General features: G+C 56.3%; 1 protein-coding gene across 1 annotated transcript in view; it reads left to right on the top strand.

Annotated features, from left to right (window-relative positions):
• The first annotated feature begins 319 nt into the window (after window positions 1-319).
• Window positions 320-23,365, top strand: part of UNC119 (unc-119 lipid binding chaperone) — a 37,409-nt gene continuing 14,363 nt past the window's right edge. Inside the window, exons 1-2 of the mRNA XM_075014038.1 lie at window positions 320-497; window positions 22,481-22,594. Coding sequence (XP_074870139.1) covers window positions 320-497; window positions 22,481-22,594 — 292 coding nt within the window. The remainder of the gene's footprint in view (window positions 498-22,480; window positions 22,595-23,365) is intronic.

The raw sequence follows: 23,365 nt of genomic DNA, 5'->3' as shown, positions 1-23,365 counted from the left end.
CTTCCGCCAGCGAGCGGAGGGAGGGGGTGACAACCGGCGCGGCCCCGCCGGGGCAGGCGAGGCTCCCCGGGCACGGAGCCTATGCTAGGGGAGGGGGCCCGGCACCTCCCCGGCGCGCACCGCGCTGGGCGGGGCAAAGCCCTGAGGCCCGGGAGGAGGCGGCGCCGCCGGGCCTGGAGGGGGGCGGGGCAGCTGGCGGCGGTCGGGGGCGGGCCCTGCGGGGGGCGGGGCGGGGCAGGGCAGCTGGCGGCGGTCGGGGGCGGGCCCTGCGGGGGGCGGGGCCGGGCTCTGGCGGCAAAGGCGCCGCGGCCGGCGGGGGATGAGCGAGGCCGCGCTCCGGGCCGACAGTCGCTCGGGCGGGCGGGGCAGCGCGGCTGCGGCCATGCGGGTGCGGAAGGGCGGCGCGGGCGCGGCGCCGGCGGGCCCCGAGGAGGAGCCGCTGCGCAACGCGCCCATCGGCCCCGAGGACGTGCTGGGACTGCAGAAAATCACGGGCGGTGAGTGCCCGGCCCGGCCCCCCCGTTACGTGCCCTGGGGTCCCCGCGCCCCTTGCTGGTGCGGTCCCCTGCGGGTGCCGCCGGCCCAAGGCGGAGCTCCCCCCGCCCGGCACGTTGCCTGCGCCCCAGGGCTGCCCTCTCGCCCCCCACCCCCCCCATCGCCGCGCTCCGCCCTCAGCCGCCGGCTTGGCCCCCGGGTCCCCGCCGGCGCGGGGCCGTGAGTCGCAGGAGCGGCTCTTCCGCGGCCTGGGCTGCGTGTGCCGGCGAGGCCCCGCTCTGCCCACGTGGGGCTGTCACACCCTTCGGCTTGGCCGGCGTCCTCGCCCGCCCCCTCCCTGCTCCGGCAGCCCCGCCCGGGCTGTGCTGCTGGGGGGCTGGTGAGGCCGACGGGGCCTCCTGGGAAGAAGCGGCCCTGGGTGGCTCGAGCTTGACAGGCTGGAGCGGACCCCGCGCTCTGCCCCGCGGGACGGGCTGGGCGGCCTGGTGTGCTGAGAGAGCAAACAAGCAGTCCGGGGGCACTTTGAAGGCTAAGGGAATAATTTGTTGGGTGCTGAGCTTTGGTGCGGCAGCCCCGCTGCAGACCAGAACGGACTCGGCGGTCAAGGCACAGAGAACCAAACTAGTAATGAAGGTTAACAAGTGAGGAAAACGTCCTCAAGGCGAGCGAGTCAGAGCAGAGGGGCAGAAAGGGAGGGGGAGTCAAGGCTCAGATTGAGCCAAGTAGGCAAAAGAGCCCAGACGGGCGCATCCCGGTTCAAAGCACGTGTTAACCAATGGGGTCCTGTGCTTGTGAGAGGCCCGCGTGTGAGCCGGCCCTGTGGGCCCTGGAGTGGCCGTGGCACCTCTCCCCAGCGTGCCTGGCCGTGGAACTGGGGGTGAGTGTGATAGGTGCTGCATGGGGGGCACGGAAGTGGTGCCACTCAGCGTGGGGTGGGGAAGAAGAGCGCCGAACAGGAATACAGTAACTCTAACCAACAACTCTTCCTAAGAACAGGCTCAGGTGGGGTTTGCTGAGCCTGCGAAGTTGCTGTGCGGTTCTGTCGTTGGCTGTGCTCAGACACCTCTTCTGTCTCACGGGCTTGGCTGGAACCCTTGCACCCCGGTGGGTCGTTGCAGCAAGAGGAGGGGCCGGTTACAGCCGTGGAAGAGCGTCTTTGGTCTCCCCGTTTCTCTTCCTCCACGTGCCAAGAGGGTCCATGGGGCTGCAGGTCTCTAGCGAGGGCTGGTGCTTGGATAGGGAAGTGCTTCCAGGTCTCCCCTTGTGCCATGTAGGCTCACATGAGTTGGAAGCTATTACCAGGGGTTGACAGATGGGTCAGGCCTGCACCTGCCTAGTTAACTCTGGGGAAAGGGTCAGAACAACTGGCCCTGCTGCCTGACACGGCCCTGCCGAGGAGCAGGCTGTGGCGCTCTCCAGCAGTGCTCCTCAAGCATGTGGCAATGGGACTTGCTGGGTCAGGCCTCTTGGTCTCTGCTGACTCTGCCAGTGTATAAGGGGTTTGATAAGGCAGGTACCACTAAGAGTGGGACCAGACCACCCCCTGCTCAGGTGGGCTTTGCCCTCTGTGCAAGAAACAGGAACAATTGTTGCCGTTGCTACTGAGTCTGGGGTGTAAATGGTAATTTCAGGAACCTGCCACTTCCCCAGGCAGATGCCAGTCCTTGGAGCAGAGAGAGGGAAGGCTGGTGGCTAGCTGAGCTCAGAGCTCTGCAGCAGCTGTGTTCCTGGGCCCTGGCCAGCCAGTGTCCCCAGAGAGCCCCCACTAAAGCTCATGGCACTGCTGCTCCCAAGCCACGTACGTTTTTGGGTTTGCAGGGGGCGGGAGTAAGGCTCTGCAGGGACAGAAGAGGGGATGATGACTCCTGGTAATCCCCTCTTAGCCTTGTGCCTGGCTGGCGGAGCTCCTGGTCCGGGCACCAGACAGTCTGAGATGTGGTGGCTCTGGGAAAGCAGGGTTTGGAAGGTGGGGCGAGTGGGAGAGGGCAGCTCTGGCCGGACTGGAGTGCCCATGGTGGCAACAGGCAGGAGGCTGTTCCAGCTCCCAGCGCTTAACTGTAACTGGGAAGCCTCATCCGTTGGGGGTGAGCCTGACCCCTTAACATCCCCAGTGGCCATGTCGGGGTGTTACAGTTCATGTGTGATTGACATGTCCACGTGTATGCTCTCATGGAGAGTTCCAGGGAACACATGTCAATGGCAGCCCAGGTAACACAATGACCCGTCCTGCGGTAGTGCTTGGAAAGCGTTTGTCTGGCCCAGCGCTAGCAGCCTGGTGTAATGTTGGGATGCTTATGCCAGTTGCTGCAGGTTACGTGTCCAGCTGGAAACAGAATGATGGGCCCAGACTTGTGGCCACCTTCTACTCTCCAGGGCAGGAGTCCCACAAATAAACGAAGCATCTAGTTGCCTCCTTCAGTGGCCTTGTCCCTTGATGCTTCTGGGCCAGGCCTGTGGGAGACCTGAGAGCTTTATATTTGCAGGGAGCCCACTCTCTCCCCCAGGGCCTTGTTTCTTCTGCACTAGGCTATGCAGAATGACCCCAGTGCGTGGCTCCTCCATTTAATCTGATGTAGGACTAGTATTGCAGCTGGCTGTGCCAGGCCTGCCTGCTGGCACCTTAGGCGTGTACTGGGCAGTGTCTTTGGAGAGCAGGCCTGCAGTGAAGGCGCATGTGCAATTAGGAGTTTTGCAGCTGCAGCCTGTCCCCCTGCACACACACAGGTGGGGGAACTCATTTTGCTCAACAGATGCCCAAGGGCTGCACCAAGCAAAGTGGGTTGATTTAAATCACTGATTTAAATCACCTTACCCAAAAGCTGAGGGGCATATGGGGTGTGCAGGGAGGGGTAGTACCTCTGTTGGAGGGACTTGTCGTACCCCTTCGGGGGTAGTCCGTCCACTTTGGTCCCCGCCTGTCACTCAGCTCTCACTTGTGGCTCGAAGCAGCTGCAGCATGCGCAGTGGCCACACCCCGGGCAATGGCTTCGACAGGCTGACCAAACCAGGTGAGTGTAACCGATGGGGCTCAAACCCTCAGTGAATTTTTGGATGTGCCTGGCGGAATGGGCGGAACAGATCATTTAGATCCAACGGCCAAGAAGGCAGCTCTGCAACACTTTGTGGAAAGTGAAGGGCTTGACAAGGCACGAAAGACGTCAAGGCCATCCACTGCAACCAAAGAAGTTACCAGTCGTGACAATTCTATGTACCACTGGCGCCTGGCTTCCAAGGTCGAGAGAGTGGGATTGCTCCCGTGCAACAGCTGTACCACTTAAAAAGCTTTCACGCACAGGTCCTGTGCAAATCATCATATCACCCAAGTCCTGCGGCAATGGGGGACGGGCAAAGCGACAGGTGGAGGTTACCACTGTAGTCCCAATCCCGCACGTAGGCAGCCTGTGGACAAGTGGTCGTCCAGCTCTGTACCTGGGGCAGCAGAGTTGCCCGGCAGCATCCCAGGTGTCTGGTCAGCCCTCTTCAGGACAGCACTGCTCACCCTAGAAAAGGTGGCCTAAAAATTGCCTGCCCTACAACAATAACTGGCCAGCAAGCCGCGGCTCTCAGTTCAACCCTACTTGCGGTCGAAACCAAAAGAAAATTTTGAGAGAACTTACCATTGGTGTATGGAATGTTCACACAACCCACTGATTGCGAACTTCCCATGCACCATCTGCGGCAAAATGTACACCTCTGGAATTGGCTTATACAGTCATCAGAGGGCACACCATGAGACCAGTAACAGATGATCTGCACAGATTTGTCATCAGCGGCTCGATGGACTACCGTTAGCCAAAAGCTGAGACTGCTCAATGCACAATTTCAGAGAGAGCACCATGGAACTCACTGGACCAAGTACAGAGTGGGGTTCCCTTGGGAAAGCTGAGTTAGGCGGTAAGTCTGTTTCCCTATGATCTGTGGCCAAGATGCCCCAAAATAAGGGCCCGTATTGGGTAATATAAGAAAGTGACACTCAGCTGCAACTGGCAATGCTAGATTTCTCCTACTGCTGCTTTCTGTACTGTACACTTGAGTGAAGGATTCTAAACCTAGTTAGCTAATTAAACAAGCCATAAGGATTAGCGAAGCTAAACTTTTTTTTTTTTTTTTTTCCTGGCACCATCCAACACAGCAAACAGCCTGGGAATTTACTTCTCCTCACGCATACACTTAAAAGGCAGAACGGGAGTCCTGAAGAATGACGCATTGCAAAGTGAATTATTTATGTTACTAACCAGTTGATCTGCTCAGCTGTAGCCTCATCATTTTCTCCCAATAAGCAGTTTTCATTGTGATGTTTCGTTCTTGCAACCAGACTGCATCTCCTCCTTGCACTGCTTACACTTGACACGTTTTCCTTTTTTACTGAGGAAACAAATATCTTTACAACATTCCCAGACAGTGTCTCTTATGCCTCCCATCCAGAACAAAAACCGTCCTGTCCAGCTTGTCTGTCTTTGCACGTTACATTTTAGTCTGACAAACAGACGTAGAATGCCCAGAACTTTCAAGCCGTGAGAGCTAGTAGTTAGACTGGAGAGATTAGGGCAGAGGTGTCCAATGGGAATTGAAAGTGCACCACACTAGGGGCTGTCTCTCTGTATTCACCACAATTCCTCCCCCAGTCTGCTGCAAATAAATGCCTCCCTCAGAGCCAGGTGTCCCCAGCCCCCGAGTCTAAATCAGTGCTGGCAACTCACCGGGGCCGGAGGAGCTGCCAGAGCAGCTGGGCTGGGGTAAGAGCAAGAGGAGTGGCTGGGGCCAGAACCACTGGAGCTGCCCTGCGTTTCTTCCAGCAGGGATGGGGCATGTGCGTGGGCAGGCGGCGCTCATGTGGCTCTAGGAGGAGCCGCATTTAAAGGCTCCAAGAGCCACATGCGGTTGCAGAGCTGAAAGGGCCACGCTGCAGTGTCCTGTTTGCCGCAAGTGGCGACTGTATTGGGCACCACAGGTCTAGAGCCAAGAACTCGGTTTTGAGGCCGTCTGCATTGTAGCTTGTGTGTGATTGGAGATAATCGTAACTGTTGTTTTAAAATGAGAAATTTAGTATTTCAATTTAAAAAATGCAATTGAAGTTAAACTCCAGGGAAATAACTGACTTTACCCACCCTGGCCCCAAGCCCCGGTGCGTTGGTCCTGCCTCTGGTGCCTGTCCCTAGCCCCCTGGAGGCACAGAGGAAGACTGCTCCTGAGCGCCCATTCCCTTCTGGGCGTGTCGGTTCCTCTTCCGTTCCTACCATGTCAGGGATTGAAACCAAAGAATGTCGGAGTGTACGAGCACTTGGCGGCCAGGTGCAGGCAGAGCTCTGGGAGCATCTGGCCATTCTTGCTTCCTGTCCCCGCACAAGGTGTCACACAGGGAGGCTGGCAGCCCACCGTCTCCATCCTCTCCTGCGGGTGGGACGTGGCAGGCGGGTGAGGAGTACCGGTTTGGCAGGGAAACGTGCGCATGGCTCCTCTGGCCTTTGGCAGGTGAGTGAGACAGGCAAGTGCGCACAAGTGTTTCCTGGCCTCGCTGTTCTCACATTCGGCTCTCCTGGGCCATGGGGAGCAGCCTTGTGGCTTTAGGTGCCTGTCCAGTAGAGAGCTGGGCTCTAGCCACCGCGTGAATTCTCCTCCCTGGGTTGGAGGGGAGGCTCAGAGAACCCCAAACCCGTGAAACAGTGTTTGTACAGCAGCATTGCCTGACTGGGGTGTGTCTCCTCCAGGGTCCTGACTTACACAGCACGGCATCAGGACCCCGGGGACCAGCGTCTCCCAGCAGGGACATGTGGGATAATCTGCCCCGTGACAGTCTCAGCCTGACTCCAAGGGGTTGGAACTGACTTAGCCTCATGCTCCAGGACTGGCGTGTCGTGGATCGCCCCCCTGCATGCTGGTAATCTGCAGAGGCAGTGATTTGGCTTTGGGGTGCTCAGCCAGGGTAACAGCCTGCGTGTGATGCACAGCTGGAGCCTGACTAGCGGGACCGGCCCTGTGCGAGGGCTGCTGCTCAGCACAGAGATCAGCCAGCAGGGCTCTGGCATGCGTGGCTCCAGGGTGGTGGCACGGAGCCATTCGGTTATGGTCCTGGGCAGTGTGTGGCTCTGTCTGGGGGAGGGGTGGCTGGAGAGTCGTCTTTCCCCCTTGCTGCCCCCCAGGAGTCTGGCTGAGCTGATCCCACCCCAGTCAAGGAGGACAAAGTCCCTGGTGTTGGGTGTTCACCAGCACTAGTCCCTGCCCCTCGTGCATTATTCCAGCTCGGTGCCCGGAGGGATGCTGCAAAGGCCCTTCTTGCCCCAGAATGTCTTGCTGCTGCAGCAGGAAGATCGCTCAGGGCTTTGCCATCTAGGCTGTGGGACAGGAGCCAGCTGTGCTTCCCAGGCAGTGCCGGGGCTCACCGTCCCATGCCGGCTGTCTCTCCCCCAGTGCTGCTCTGGGCAGGGGAAGTCGGCTGGTAGAGCTGGGCTGGCAGCTCTGTCGTGTTGGGGCCCTGGGATCTGACTCATCACAGCAGACGCAGCTGCAAACCTGCCTCAGGCTACAGCCCCACAAATGCTTTGCACAGTTGTTTCTCGTCACTGGGCCTCGACGCTGGCTAGGAGCACCCTGTGCCGGCCCTCCTAGTGCAGGCAGCCCAGCTCAGGGCCTGGGGTGGCACCTCTGGCTAGAGCAAGTGGCTGCTGGCTCTTCCCTGGGGTCCTGACGCTGTGCTTTATAAGTCAGACCCTTTGGCGATCGAAGTTCCTCCTCCTCTGAACACTTCGGAGCCGGGGGGTCTTGTTGCTGGGAAGGAGCCTGAACCTTCCAGCTGGGACAGAGCTATTACCAGAGCCAATGGCCTAAGGCGAACCTTACCCAAGAAAGGGCCGTCCATCAAGCTCTGGGGAGACTCTAGTGGCTGTGCTTGGGGCTCCTGGTTATGGCTGAACAAGGCTGAGAAGTCTTCTGCTGACCTGGTTCGAAAGGATCCAGGCCCGGCGTGGGCCAGGCTGGTGTCGGGGCTGCAATGCTGCAGGGACGCGTGGGCTAGAGTAGGCAATGTGTCTGGAATTTGGTGATCTCGCTGCCAGCAGCACTCCTGGTTCTCCGGGTGTCCCCTCATCCCCAGCCGCTCGGCTCTCTTCCGTGACCCTGCATTTCCAGAGGCAGTTGTGAGATTTGCCAGCCCCGACGAAGGCTGGAAGAGCTAGTTCTCCAGGGCCCTGGCACTTAATGTCCTGTGATGCTGGGGGCAGGAAGCAGACCAGGACACCTCTCAGCAGCTGTTTCCTGGTGTTTTGAACTCAGCATCCCTAGCCCCTAGGTTGGGGAAAAAGTGACTTGGAATGCAGGATGCACAGTGCTGCCCTTCCGAGCCCTCGGACTCGAGTGCCCTTTGGAGTAGCACAGACCCCAAGGGCTGGCTTGGTGGAAAGGGCAGCTTGGGGGCATGGCTCTGGCTGGAGAGAGCAGCTGCTCCTCTTACATAAAGCAGCTGCTCTCTCCAGCCAGCACGCGGGCTGGTCATTCAACAATTACCAGAGTAATGCTCCCTGACAACAGGAACCGGCTTACTGCTGAGCTGCCTGTGTGTGCCCTGCGTGAGCCCTCTTAGGAGCAGCTGGAAGGCCTCCACTCCCAAGGGACCTGCCTTTCCAGTGCACCGGCTGGCTGTGGTGAGAGGTGTGTACAACTTTTGGTGAATTCTGTGGCAAAGGAACGCTTTGGCAGCACCATCTGTCTGCTGACGTGTGCATCCAGCAGGGCTGTGCTCTCAAGGCTTCTCTGCCCCCAGTAAGCTTAATGGGGGGGGGAGGGGTGCTGCCCAAGCCACGCTCCTGGGTGTATTGCACCCTCTTAATGCATGACTCCCCCAGATTCCACTGGCCCGGCCTGCGTCAGGCCTGTCCAGAGCGGGCCACGTGGCGAGTGCAGGGCTGCTGTTACTGGAGCCCTGGGTCTCCTGCGCAGACACCCCTCAGCCATTGCCCCAGGTGGATTTAACAGAAGGTGAGTGTCGCATTTGCTTAGCTATTAGCAGGATTTGTCACTTGCTCTTACGCGCTCCCAACAAGAGGAAAGCCTCAGCCTGATTAACTCGGGATTACCAGAGAGAGGGCCAAGCTAATTTCAGATTGCAGTTAATTTCCAGTGCAGCTGGAGGGGAGGAATTGCCCTTCTGTCCGTCCAGGCCTGGCACGCCGGGATGGGCCAAGAAGTCAGAGGATGTCACTGCCCAGACAGGTGCCCCTCCCTCCTGCGGGGAGAAGAGTGGAGACTGGCGGATGCCCAGAGAGCAGGAGCTTGTAGGGGTGTCGGCAGGTGCTGTCTGTTCTGTTCTGTTCTGTACGCCTGTGGGTCCTTCGCCTTTTGCGAATCAGGGTCTCCGGCTGTGTCTGTCTTGGGGGGCCATCCGCTGGTGGCTCTTGTCACCACCATGGCACATGCTGGGTGTGATGAGGGCAGTTGCCGCTCCCAGCAGAGGAGCACGCCAGGAGCTTGCCGCCAGTGCCTCCCTTGGGGCTAGTGCCAAGCTGACAGTCCCAGTGAACTGACTGCACTCTGTCTGCGGCGACTCTGCCCCTCCCAGCTGGCTGGGCCATCTTGGCCAAATGACGGGCAGAGGTGCTGCAAGTTCCCATGTCACTGGTGGTTTGGCTTCAGCTAACCTGCTCTTGGCAGAGGAAGTGGGGGCCGCTCACCGCTCTGAGGTGGGCTGCTCTTTCTGAGGTGCACCTCACCCTGCCTCCAGGCTGGCGTGCGCAGGGAGGAACCTTGCCAGGAGATTGCCCCGGCATGGTTGGTGGCGTGCCTGGCTAGCTCGTGAGCCTGCTGTAAGAAGTGAATGTCGCTTTTCTCAGCAAGCCCGGGAGAAACAGCCCTGGATGGAGAGGCCTGAGGGGAAGGCGGTGGGTCCAAGGGCAGTGGTGGGCTAGAGAGGGGGCCACAAAGGCAGCAGGGCCCAGAGGCGAGGGGCGAGGAGGGGTGAACACAGGGCTGGGAGAGGTAGCAGGAGCCTGGGGCCATGTGGCCTGGATGGTGAGCCCTGCCTGCGGCATGGTCAGAGCTGGGGTCCGCACCCTCTGCCCCAGGTTTGCAGCCAGAGCCCAGAGCAGGATTTACATGGCCAGAGTTGGGGCAGGGAGTAAGAGCCAGAGGAAGAGCTGCATGGCCAGGGTGGGGGACTGGTACCTGGGGCCAATTCCCCAGCGTCAGCACCTGGTGCTTGCTCCTGCGTGGCCAGGGCTGGCTCCTGCCAGCACACAGCCAGCGTCTGCTGTCGCACAGCTGCAAATCAGCACCAGGGGCTCGTGCTGTGTCACCAGAGCTAGGAGTTGGTGCCCAAAGCCCTGTGGTTGGACCCCTGTCCTGCCGTCAGGTCTGGGGCTCAGCCTCTGCTGCCACATGGGAGCAGAGCGCAAAACCCGGTTTTGCCCTTCACGACGCCCTTTGGCAGGGAGTTCCAGAGGCTGCCTGTGGGTTGTGTGAAGAAATCCTGCCTGCTGTCTGCTCATGTCATTGGGTGACCTCCAGCTCTTGTGTGATGGGAAGGAGTGAATAGCACTTCCTGAGTTGCTTGCTCTGGTTCGTGGACCTCTGTCCTCTCCCCGCCCCCTTACTGTCCCTCTTCCAAGCTGAACAGTCCCAGCCCTATTCCTCTCTCAGCACACTGAAGCTGCTCCATCCCCCAATCACTTTTGTTGTCTTCCTCCGATTCCAATACACCCTTTTCTGAGATGGGGCGACCGCCTCTGGGGAGGAACCCTGAGAGGACTGGGTGCAGCAGGATGCAGCCTGAGAGCACGCAGTGCCACAAGCAGGCAGCCCCTGGAACTGCTGTGCTGGGATGGAGCTGGGGAGGATTTGGTGCCCCTGGGTAATCATGATGCCATATCCTTACCATAGCACTAGCTGGGACATCACTGGTTCCCCTTCTTCTCAAAAGCCGCATGTGCACAGAATCGCAGAACACTAGAACTGGAAGGGACCTCCAGAGGTCATCGCGTCCAGCTCCCTGCCCTCTCGGCAGGACCAAGCACCGTCTAGACTGGAGGGGGGGGGCGTGCCTCTGAGAGGGGTGAAGAACTTCCCCAGGGTTGCGATGTGACCCAGCCCCCCACCACCAGAAGAAAGAGCCGGCCTTTGCTTCTGGCTCTCGCCCCCTGCTATTTTGCATAGGTGACCTGGCGCGGCTGCTAGAAAAAGCAGGCAGCTGGCAAAGGCCCACGTGGAGCTGGTTGTCTTCTGCAGAGGTGAGTGGGTGTGGCTTAAGGGGGAAGGAGGATGGGGTTAGATGGGGGTCTGGGGGTGCCTGGCTTGGGTGAGGGGGTTGGAGTAAGAGTGGGGGACTGGGGGGTGCCTGGCTTTGTGGGAGGGGAGGGGCCTGGGCGTGCAGCTGGAGGGGCTTGCAGAGCTCGGGTGGCTGGCCTTGACAGCGCAGGGCTCAGGTGGCTTGGGCAGGTGGCTGGACCCAGCAGCATGGGAAGCGGGTGGCTGGCCCCGGCATTGTGGCTCTCAGGTGGCTTGGGCTGGTGGGCAGGCAGCTGGCCTGGCAGTGTGGGGCTTGGGTGGCTTGGGGTGGTTGGCCCCAGCAATGTGGAGCTTGGGCGAGCGGCTCAGGTGGCAAGTGGCTGACCCCTGCGGTATAGGGCACAGGCAGGCAGCTCTGCCAGTGCCGGCTTCAGGCGTGAGGGCAGCTGGTGCAGGCAGTTCTGATGGCTGGCAGGGGCTCAGGGAGTGGCCAGCTGGGGCTGCACCAGGCACCCTCGGGGCCAAGAAAAGTTATTTGTGTTTATTTTTAATTAACATCTTCATATCAACAAAACAAAACAGCAGAAGTGGAGCACTTTAAAGACTAAGAAAATGATTTATTCAGTGATGAGCTTTTGTGGGACAGACCCACTTCTTCAGCTCAATTGCATTTCCCATACAGACTGATCCCTAAGTACAGAGGTCCAAAAAATTCCAACTCGAGTACATAGGACTGAAAATGGGGCGGGGGGGGGGGGGCGCTGAGGAATGGGAGATAATTGCTCGCGTCAAAGGAGGGGAAGCAGTCCTCGTCTGTTTTGTCCTCTCTGTTACTAGTCCTTGTAATGTGTGAGGTAATTGGTGTCTCTGTTCAGACCAAGTGTTAATGTGTCAAATTTGAATATGAACTCCATCTCACAGCTTTCTGTATGTAATCTGGTTTTAAAGTTTCTTTGGTCTAAGAGACAAATTCTCAGGTCCTTAACAGAATGGCCCTCTCCATTGAAGTGTTCACTGACCAGCTTATGGCCGTGTCTACATGAGCCCCAAACTTCAACATGGCCACACAAATGGCCATTTCGAAGTTTACTAATGAAGTGCTGAAATGCATATTCAGCGCTTCATTAGCATACGGGCAGCCGCAGCTCTTCGAAATTGACGTGCCTCGCCGCAGAGCATCTCGTCCCCATGGGGCTCCTTTTCGAAAGGACCCCGCCTACTTCGAAGTTCCCTTATTCCCATGAGCTGATGGGAGTAAGGGGACTTCGAAGTAGGCGGGGTCCTTTCGAAAAGGAGCGCCGTCGGGACGAGCCGCAAGGCGCGTCAATTTCAAAGTGCCACGGTCGCCCGCATGCTAATGAAGTGCTGAATATGCATTTCAGCACTTCATTAGTAAACTTCGAAATGGCCATTTGCGTGGCCATTTCGAAGTTTGGGGCTCATGTAGACGTAGCCTATGTGTATTGAGATTCCTGATGTCCGGTCTGTGCCTATTTATTCTTTAGCTAAGAATTTGCCCGGTCTGTCCACTGTACATAGAGGTGGGGCATTGTTGGCCCATAATGGCGTATATAATATTGGTCAAAGTACGCCCTTGATCTTGTAACTAACGTGGTTAGGTCCAGTTAGGGTATCCCCACAATACATTTGTGGATAAAGTTGGCAGTGAGGTTTGTTGCAAGGAAAAGGTCCAAGACTGGTGTTACTGTGGTGTAGGCTGTGATTGCTGGTGAGTCTTTCTTAGGTTAGGAGGTTGTCTATAGAAGAGAACAGGCCTGTCACCTGGGGCCTTCTGGATTGTAGCATCATGATCAAGAATAGGTGTTCTGTTATCGATCTTCTGGCGATCTCACAGAACACCACTTGTCATCACCTCTAGCCCCCAGCTCAAACCCCTGCAAGGCATCATTAAAAACCTACAACCTATTCCAGATCGTGATGCTACCCAGTACTCCAACTGAGGCCTCATGAGCACAGAGCAGAGGGGAAGAATGACTTCCTGTACCTTGGTCACTACACTCCTGGTGATACACCCCAGAATCACACTTGCTTTTTTTGACAATGTTGACTCATTTATCTTGTTATCCTCTATGACTCTGAGTCTGTTTCTGTGGGACTTCTTCCTAGACAGTTGTCCCATTCTGTATGCATGAAGCCAATGGGGGGGAGGGATCGCTCAGTGGTTTGGGTATTGGCCTGCTAAACCCAGGGTTGTGAGTTATCCCCAAGGAGGCCATCAAGGGATTGGGGCACATAGATGTCAGGGATGGTGTCTGGCCCTGCCAAGAGGATAGGGGACTGGCCTAGACAAGGTCCCCTCCAGCTCTAGGAGATGCAGATCTCTAATGATGGTAATTGTAAGTGGAGTACTTTGCGTTTGTCCTTACTAAACTCACACGGAGCAGCTCACCTCCATCCCTTTTACCCCAATCTTCCCCAGAGCATCTGCCAGTCCCTCTTCCCTCCCCCTGTGGGACTGAGGCACAACCCTTCTTGGGCAGCTCTGAGTTTGGGGTGGGGCAGAGGGTGTGAGCAGCCCCTGGGCACCAGTGTTTGCACAGTTGTCTACAGGACAAACTCAGTGAATCAAGTGTCAGGGCAGCCTTCAGCCCTGCCCAGAAGGGAGCACTGGAGCCACCTGGGGCCTGCTGTTTGGCTCCAGCCCTGCGTGCTTTGTCAGGATCCTCCTTCGTGCTCCCCCCTGCCCTCTTCTCTGAGGAGTTTTACTGTTGCTGCCTCTGGTGAGTCATCATCTCTCTTCCTTTTGCTGCACGGCTCTGAGGCCAGGAGTAATGGGCCTGCCCAGGGGAGGGTGTGCTGGGCTGGGAGACAAAGGTGCCCTTCCCTGCATCCGCAGCCTGCCCAGTCAGTGTGTCTGTGCCCTTTGCCCACACCCTGCAGTGGCCAATTGGATAATCTCCTAATCCTTAGGACTGAGCGTCAGCATCTGCGTCGTACACCTGGCTTACCTCGCAGGAGCGGGGCTCAAAGTAGCTGCCGACCTGCTTTCTGAACGCATGATAGGAAATGGCTACGTGCTCCCCAGCGGGGTCGTCTCCGGTTCCTGCCCAGCCGGCAGTGGCTAGTCGCGCTCCCTGCAGGTGCATGCTCCTGTCTCCCCTGCATGGATGGCCAAGTCAAGCATCTTCCTCCTCCTTTTGCGCCCCCTCAGACAGTTAACAGCTCCCAGTACAGCCTGCCAGAGCAGAGCTCAGAGGCTCATGCTGAGATGTCAGTACATGGACGTCAGTAGAGTGAGAGGCTTGTCCCGAGCCCACCAGGAAAGGTGCCGTAAATTCATGTGCAAGGGCTGGGGGCCCTGATCCCAGCATGAAGGTTAGAGGAGCATTACCCCCTTCCATCCCATCCCCGTTATTACCTTGACGCTGCCCCAAGAAAGGGTGCTGTGGCCAGGCTGATGCCGAAGTCCCAGCTGGCTGGTGCCTGGGCTGGGAATAGAGGTGGTTTGCCAGCTCTGTGCAGAGCTTTGGTGGAAAATCTCATTGGTTTGGGTGACTGTGAGGCTCTGGGCTGGTTCTCTGAATTGTGTGTGATCCTATCCCTCTCCCCGTGCAGAACTGGGCAGCTGGCGGCAGCGTGGGGTGCAGCGGGTGGTCTCGCCAGTACAGCAGGCTACTCCGGGGAGCTGAGGCCTTTCACACTAATCTGCGGGCAGTTAGTTACTAAAACAAATCTCTGAGCGCAGCTAACTGTGCCCTCTCTCGCCGTGTCTGTGGCAACTGGAACAGGAGCAAGATGGCCATTGCCTGGGGAGGTGAGGCTGGGCCGGGCTAGTTACCTGCATGTGCTAACATGTCTAACGCCATTTTGTCTGTAGCGCTTAGGGGGATGGGGAGCTGTGCCTGGTTGTGCCGGTTAGATGGGGATGAGGCTCCCCTCTGATGGGGCCTAGTGGGAACGAGCAGCATTCCCAAGCACCTGCTCTGGCCACGTTTTTCTTTTCCTGCTTTTGCTGCTGCCATGGGGTTGTTTCGTCCCAGGTCCCTGCCCCCCGGGGCTCTAAGGCTTCTCTTATGCCACTGCTAGGATGTGTGGCCCGGCCAGGTCACCTGCCTCCCTGCGCTATCTCAGCCGCCGCCTTTTCCGCACCGGCTACAAGCCACTGAAGGGGCGCTGCGCGGAGGTGTGCGTGGCGCGGGCGGCCTGGTCGGTGGGTAGCAAGGGGCACGGTGAGGCTGCATCTCGCCACTCTTGCATGTGCACCATTTGGGGAGTGAGTCTCCCTGAAGAAATAGCAGAACCGCACACGCTCCAGGGTTCAAAGCCCCCTTTGACTGATGTTGTCCGCGAGGTGGGGAAGGTAGCCAGTTTGCTCCCGTGGGCTCGGCAGTCAGGTGTCCCTCTCCTCTGCCTGCAGCAGCGCCTTGGCTGGGGGGATGCAGGGGCTGTGTCCTGCTTCGCTTCACATCGCCTCTGTTCTTCCTGGAACTGCCATTGTGAAAGCGGCTTCTCCCCCTTTGCCAGCCCAGCCTGGCACCACCGGCCTCCACCCTGAAATCTTGCTCTGCTCTGGCTCCTGCGGATGCAGACCAGGCATCTCGTCTGAGAGCCACTCCGAGGTGCAGAATAGCACTGGGGTCACAAGTGAATGCTGGCTTCCATGCCAGCCTGGGGCTTTCCTGCAGAGCATCTGCCTCTAGCATTTTCTGTAGGGGTGAACTCCCCTCCTTGCACCAGAGGAAACCAGCAGCTGCTATTGCTGTTCCCAGGTCGCAGCGCAGCTCAAACCAGCCAATCGCAAACATTCACTGGGCATCGAGAGCCCCAGACTCGTCTCTTGTGACTGGGGCAGGGCTTTAGCAACCAGGGCCTCAAGGGCTGGTATTCCTGTTGGACGTGTGGTGACTGGCTGCCACGGTGGGATTGGGGCCCCCAGATGCTCTTTCTTCAGATCAGCAGGATTGTTTTGCTTCCCTTCCCTTTGCTACACTCGTCCTTTACTGGTGTTTCCTGAGCAAGGCAGAAAGTGGCTTTTCAGTCCTTCCCATCTCTGGAGGGGCAAAAGCCACTGCCCTTCTCCTTTTGGTAATTGATTTATTTGCTAATCTCTTGAAGGGAGCTAGAGGGGGCTTGTGGTGGTTGTGCCGCCTTGTGCTTTTAACCACTCGTCTGTTCTCACTGAGTTGTCTTGCATATTGGATTGGAAACTCATCTTGTGTGAGGGCGCTGGTTACTGTGGTGCGTGAGCAATCTTCTCCTTCTGTGTGTTACCCAACCTGCGTTTATTGCTGAACCATTCTACTTCTGTGGCTTTGAGCTTAACTCCTTATGAAACCCAGCAGAGTTTGTATAATATATTGCAGAGCAGGGAGCTTGCAGATTCTGCCAGTGACAGCCTTGTGAACTGTAAGCCTCACAAGCAGCGAGCTCAAGACTGATCCTCTTTCAGAAAAGAAGCCAGGAATCTAGGTTCAAACCCTGCAAAAGCAACGTGAAGTTTGTGCATGTGGAATGGGGGTGCAGTGAACAGCATTGGCCCAGCTGTGCGGCACGTGTTGAGTGTTGGATTCTTTTCTTCAATAGGCAGCTCAATAGAGTGGGGTCGTAAAGTTTATCCTACAAAATATGCAGGATCTGCAACATGGCCAAGCTCTCGGTGCTGCTGGGGATAACTTAAGTCTAGGATTTGCTGGCTGTTTGCAACCTAAGGGTTCTAGGATGTGGGTTTTTGTGCTGTGTGTACATGCAAATGCTCAGTCTGATTCCCTGGGGCTGTGTGTGAAAACAGCCACAGCCTTCAGCATTTCTCATAGGCACGAAATCCCATGGCAGTGCTCCTGCTGCTGACGCTGGACTGTGCTGCCACGGGGCTTTTCCCCTTGGGCTGAAGGAGCTCAACGCACAGGTGCACAAACTAGGTTCCCTCTTCTGTTCCAAATAACGCATCCTGCCAGAGATGGGACAGGACACACCGACACTGGTCATGAACGAGTCGGAGACTTCTGGGTGGGTGGGTGGGTGGGTGGGTGAAGGCTCTGATTGGCTACTTGGGCTCTGACGCTTGTGAAGAGCTGTGTGGAAAAATGGACAAGATGGGACTCTGTTCTGGACCATGTGGACTGGCAGCTGAAGAGAAGCCTCTGGATGCCAGTATTCCTGCAAGGCTGCCTACAGTGGTGCTCTGGAGAGGCAAAGTCATGAATGAGGAACATGTTCCTGATTCACCTGAGTTCAGAGAGACCTTTTTCTGTTAGACAAGCTCTGTGGGGGCTGCCTGGCTCTCAAGCCAGCTGGTGTTCAGGGCTTTCAGGCTGTTTCAGCTCCAGGCCCCTTGGCGCATTCGAGTATTTTACCCTTACTTTTGTGAGGGGGCTTTGGGATGCACATACTTCGTCCACCCCCAGTCTCTCCCCTACGCCCCCCCCCCCCCCCCCGAGGAGGGGCTCTTCTCTCCCCCCAGGTCTGACCGCTGACTGAACCGTGCTGCAGAGGTTGAGCTGTAATTCTAATCATGACGACAGCACTGCTAGCCTCTGGACTGTCTCTGGTTCTCCACCGTGGCCTTGTACGCTAGCTGTGGTCCTTTTGGCCTCAACCTGTGGACAGTGCTCAGCAATGAGACTGCAGGTGTCTCTCTGTCTATAAATAAAAGTTGAGCCCGGTCAGTTTTTTGATGCCTCGTCTTGTAGAGCCCCAAAGGCTGTGATGGAGCTGGTAGGAGTGGCTAAGACAATCTAGCACCCTGCAGCTTGAATGTCAGAAGGTGGCCAAATGCAGCATATGGTGTTCGGCAAAGTCGCCGGCAGTGGTTTCTCCCCTTTTATTGTGGAGGTGCGGCCATGTGGTGCAAGTGGAACAGGCCTGTAGTTTCCAGTTGTACCTCTGTAGAGAAGAGGCTGGTTTTCCCCTGCTCTGTCCTGGGCTGCTCGGAGATGACTGTTGTCTGGTATCCCAACACTGCTGCTTGCAGGACTGCGCTTCTGCTCATTTTGTACGAATATTTCTTCGAAGAGCAGCTCTGTGGTCGGGTCTTACCACTAGTTGCCGTGAGATACCAGAATCCTTCCCTGCCAACACATTTCTCATCTAATGTTCTCGTGTGTTTGAACACAGCAGGTGACAGGCAGTTAGCAAGAGTCTCCGTTGTTAATGGGAGCCGCTGGGAAAGAGCCTTGTGGGGAGCAGATGTCTCAGTTCAAGCCCTGAGAAGAGCAGGGTGGGTACCGCGTCCAGCGTGTTCCTCGCTGGGGGACAGGGCAGTGCCATACTAGGGGTACAGAAGGAAGCTGTTACAAACTGTGCCAAATCCCACCTTCCCCTGTGAGTTAACCTGCCTGGGGTGGCCCAGCAAGGGACCAGCATGCAGGGAAAGATGGGGATGTTTCAGAGACTTCCCTCAGCTGAGCTTGAAAGGGTGGTGAAGGTTTTTCAATGTCAGAGGCACAGATTGGCCAGCACTCTGCCTTCTGTGCATCTCTTTGCCCGTAGCTCTGCTCTGCCGTCTCAGTTGGATGATCCGCTGACACTGTTACTATAGCAACTGCTGCTGCCAAGGATGGGGATAACTGTTGCCATGGTGCTAGCTAGGGAAGAATTCTGCAGATGAGAAATGGTTAATAATTAACATGTGGAAAAACATGACTTGCAGAGATGCAACCCCTCTTCCCAAACGTGACTCTTCCCAAGTGGTTCGCTTGTCTGGAGCATGTGTCTGATCATGTTACCGACAGTGGTCTCTCTGCGTTGGGGCGGCCTGTTGCCGGACAAGGCCTTTGGTAGTGGGCAGCAGATGAAGCAGCAGCCTCTGGGCATGATTACTGGGAGCCTGTGGGGTACAGATACACTTACGTAATTACCCTCACGTCTTCCAGTCAGTTTGGCCTGGCCCTGCATTGACCCTTAACCTTCATGTATCATCACATAACCTCTTTCCCCTACGCAGGTTTCGGGCTCTCTTGTTGGAGGCCAGAACGGGCTGTTGCTTGAAGAGCCCTGGCTATATCAGCCTTGGGCGTCGCTGGGAAACGTGGGCTTTATGTAGCTGAAAGAACACTTTGAATTGTTGGGCATCTTCCCTCTGCAATGGGCTTCAGCTGAACTTTGGCAGACAGGGCTGACTGGTATAGTTGAGCTTCTTCACAGATCTGAGATAGGATGAACACTTTTACCTGCACCAACAATCAAAGAGCTGCTGTTACTTTTTGCGTCTGCTTTACTGATGCTCTGAGGGAAATGTCACTGCCACTTGCCAACTGAAAGTTTTCTTCTTAATAGCACCCCAAAGGGCCCCATTTCCTATGACCTTCCACTGCCTGTTGGGGATGGGATCCAGCAGTCAAGTCCTTGGGAGGGTAAGTTTAGTGCCTCTGTTCTCTATGCTGATGAGTGCTCAAACAACAAACCTATGTCCTCATCTCTGCTCCAGAGTGCTGGGATCTGGATCCTATGATTGCAGATCCCAGCTTTGAGGGCTTGGTGGTCTGGCTTGTGGTGCAATTCATTGTTCGGAAAACACAGGGTATCTTTCTCTGTCCTGCTGGTCACAACATATAGGCTTTAGGACATATTCTTAATGTACTGGGGCAGCCTTCAATCACATGAGGGTGACTATCTGTTTGCTATAATGCCCAACAAAAGTGGTATAAGCATTTCATTTGTGCTTCCTCTAAAGCATGCTCTTCCTGTCCAGAACTTACAGTAATTCCCTCTTGACGGCACCCAAGCTCTCTGCCATGCAGTTATGCTGACCTAACCTCTGGTGCAGGCAGTGGGATGCCCATGGGAGGTTCTCTCCCACAGACACAGGTATTGCTTCTCCGGGAATATCTATGGTGAGAGGAGAAGCTGTTCCATCTGTGTATGCACAAGTCTTCACTGAGCACTGCAACAGTGCAGCTGCAGCACTGTCAGTGTAGACAAGCCCCTCTTGTAGCTGACCCTTGCCTCTCCCTTGGGAGCTGGGCCTGATCCCAGTTTTAGAAGAGGGGAGGCAGGCACAGGCATTAAGTAATTGACCCAAGGATAGGGCCCTATCAAATTAATGGTCCATTTTGGTCAATTTTGCAATTGTAGGATTTTAAAAATAACACATTTGTTTCAGCTATTGACTCTGAAATTTCAGAGTCAACTTTAATTGTAATTTTAGGGTTCCTGACCCAAAAAGGGGTGTGGGGGAGAAGTTGCAAGATTACTGTAGTGAGAGGGTGGTATTGCTACCCTTTCTGCACTGCTGCTGGAGGTGATACTGCCCTCAGGACTGGGAAATTGGAGAGTAGCAGCTGCTGGCAGGGAGCCCAGCTCTGAAGTCAAACCATCACCAGTGCAGAAGTAAGGGTGGGATGGTACAGTATTGCCATCTCACTTCTGTGTTGTTGCTGGTGGGGTGCTGTTTTCCGAGCTGGGCACCTAGCCAACAAGCACTGCTTGCTGGTCTCCAGCTACCCAACTCTGAAGGCAGCACAGAACTAAGGGCAGCCTCCTTAAAAACCTTTTTGTAGCCTGCAACTCCCTTTTGTGTCAGAAACCCTGGTTTGAGAAGCATGGGTCTGTGTATCGTATAGGGCAAACCCATACAAAAGACCAGATTTCATGGGCTGTGCTGTTTTTCTTGGATCTCAATTTGGTAAGGCCCTAACCCAGGGCCATAGTAAGGGTTAGTGGTGGAAATGGGCTGGGAGTAGAACTCGGGAGATCCTGATTCCAGTGCTACTCAAACCTCAGAGCAGTGGTGCCTAAATCTTCCCTGTAATCCAGACCTACCCTACTCCCCTGCACCTACCAATGAAATCTGTTTGCACCCCCTCCATTACGCCACAGTTGACTGGCAGAGGAGCTTGTCTGAAGGCAGAGCTGGGGGCAGACCTTGAGATGGAGGAGGAAGTGGTGCTAACGCTGGAGCAGGCTCGAGGGTGGAGAGGGAATGAGGGTAGAGCTGCAGCTGGAGGCAGGGCAGAGTGGACTTGTGGTTGCAGCTGGGATTGGAGAGATGCTGGGGGCTGAGCAGGGGACAGCGGAGCTGTGGTAGTTGGGGGTGAGGGGATAGAGCTTGGCTGGAGGTAGAGGGGGCTGGCCTGGGCACTTCCACCTGCCCCCAAACTTTCCTCCATGCTTCCCTTTTGGGAACCACTGCTCTGGTGTCCGTTTCTCAGTGGCACCCCACCAGCTGTTCTCTCCTCTCTTTGCAAGCTACGCTCATTGTGTATCGGAGGCCCAAAGTAACTTTAATTTTGCCAGCACAAAATCAGTTTTCAGATCTGCTTTTACCCGGTGCCGCTGGAACGTGGAGCATAGCCCCAAGGAACTGCTGCACTCTGCTTCCACACCTGGCACGAAGGTAAAGCTGCTGTCTGTTGGCAGGAACCAGAAATGGTCCCAAGACAAAGCAAGCAGGGCTGGAGACACTCAGCGGTGCTCAGACAAAAGAGGCAAGCAAGGGTTTAATCCAAGAGGGGTGTCATTAGCAGACCATGTGTAGTCCAGCTCCAGGTACAGGTAGCTGCAGGCAGGCTTGCTGAGGTGGCGGCTGACAGAAAGGCAGCCAGCTCCCCTGCCCCCAGACTCGTGTGAATGGAGGGGGCGTTATGTCTTGGGGCTCTGGTTCTATTTTGGTGAAGGCAGCTTAGTGCCTGCAAAGCAGCTTAGCAGTTGCATTCTGCCAGAGGGCGGTTTAAACAACAACACGGGCATGACATCTTAAACTGACTGGGCCAGAGCTTAGCTGAATGCTGACTGCTTTTCAGAGCCCTGGATGAAAGAGGATCCAGAAGGTGGCAGGCCAAGCTCAGGCAAAGTGAGGACTCCTGCATGCCTTGGGAGGAGGCATTTTTCCATCTTTCCATGTGGATCATCGTGGAGCACTGTCAGACTCTCAGGTCATGCCCACCCTTAGCCTGTAGAGTCTCCACACCCCCTTGGGGGGTCTGTGCTCTGTCTGGGTTTAAGCACCTCTGCCTCTTGGGACCACACCTCCTTCAGTCTCCAGGATGTCTGTCTCTCTGCATTGGACCCCTGTTGGGGCGTTCGCTTGCCCCAGACCCCTGGACCTCCACTCCGAGGGAATAATGCAACCCTGTTCTTTAGACTGGAACAGCATAAAGCAGGGAGGGTTTATTGAGCATCTGAACACAGCATAGAAACTCTCAGGGCCCAAAGGGCTGACTTCCCTCAGCACAGCATGTCTGAGTCGCCCCTGCATCGAGGTGGGCTCTGCTGATTACTCTGTGCACAGTCCTGGAAACCCCTCCTTCCAGCCAAAACACCAAATCCATCTCCAGCAACTCCGCCCTAGTGCTTGGTCAGGTAAACCGGGTCTCCTGGGCCCCTCTCTTCGCTGTCTTTTTTTCTCATCCCTGCTTTGTTGGGTCACCAGGGTCGTCTTTCCTCAGCCCTTAGTCCTCCCACCAGCCAGAGCCAGCTATGGATCTGGGCTGGGTCTCCAGGTCACAAGTCACTGGGGTTTCCATTCTCCAGGCCACTGGCCAGGATCCCACCTTCCATGCTGGTGTTTACAACAACAAGCTTCCTCTCTCTCTCTTCCCTTCCCTCGTTATACTAGTAACCCCCAGAGATGTTGAGTGCCACCCCCTATGCACGCAACCTTTTGAAACCACCACAAACTCCCCACTTTGTCACATGCAGTGAGCTGCGAATCGTAGCCTCTGTGGGCTGTAACTTTGTCTTCTAGAGAAGGGGCTTTTGGGGTGCATTGGTCCTCTCTTGCTGCTGCTGGTTGTGCCCCCAGAGAGAAGTCTGAAGTCCAAGCCAGTTCCAGGCCTCCTTTCCTTTCCTTACTGAATTTACTTTCCTTCCACAGATTATCTGTGCGCGCCGGAGGAAAACGTATACAAGATAGACTTCACCAGGTTTAAAATCCGAGATATGGAGTCTGGCACAGTACTGTTTGAAATCACCAAACCACCTGCCTCAGGTGAGTGCAGAGAATGCTGTCACTTATAAACAAATGCCACCTCATGCATCCCTTCTTAATAAATAACTCCTACTTTTCTCCAGCCCCTTTTACTCCAAGCACATCTCAGGTAGCAAAGACAGTCAGTCAGCTTGAAATCAGTGTTCCCACTAATGTTTTATGTCCCGTGTGCGGAATGAATTTAGCGCACCAATATGGAGGTGATGTATGACACGTCAGTGCCCTATTGGTGCATATATCATCCCTGTGCCATTGGGTTTTGTTCTGTAGCTGAGAGGCTTGAGGGTGGAAGGGGGCTCAGGGCTGTGGTGCAGGGGGACTGAGGGCTCTGGGTGGAGGTGCAAACCCTGGGGTGGGGCTATGGATGAGGGCTTTAAGTTGAAGGGGGGCCATGGCATGTGGGGGTGAGGACTGGCTGGGAATCTAGGCTGTGGGGTGGAGCTGAAGATGAAGACTGGAGGTGCAAGCTGTGGGTTGGGGATGATGAGTTTCAGCTACAGTCTCCCCCAGAGAGAGGTTTCCCCCAGCAGCTGGGGGCCAAGTAAGAGATGCCTCTCTGCCAGCCATGGAAGCTTCAGTGGGGCCGAGTTGTTTTGGTTGAGGGGGAATGTCTCACTTTGCTATGGCAGGTCCCTGCTGGGACTGCTGGAGACAAAGTGCCTCTCCCTGAGCTGTGGCAGCTCCGTGTTGGGGCTGGCCTGCCGAGACAGCGCTCTGCGGCATCTTTGAGCTCCTGCCTGGGGCTGCTTGTTGTCGTCAGGCTTATGGGAA

The sequence above is a fragment of the Carettochelys insculpta genome, chromosome 19, assembly GCF_033958435.1.
Source record: "Carettochelys insculpta isolate YL-2023 chromosome 19, ASM3395843v1, whole genome shotgun sequence".
Taxonomy (NCBI): Eukaryota; Metazoa; Chordata; order Testudines; family Carettochelyidae; genus Carettochelys; species Carettochelys insculpta.
Note: the sequence above shows the minus strand (reverse complement) of the source record. Positions and strands in the feature narration are given on the sequence as shown.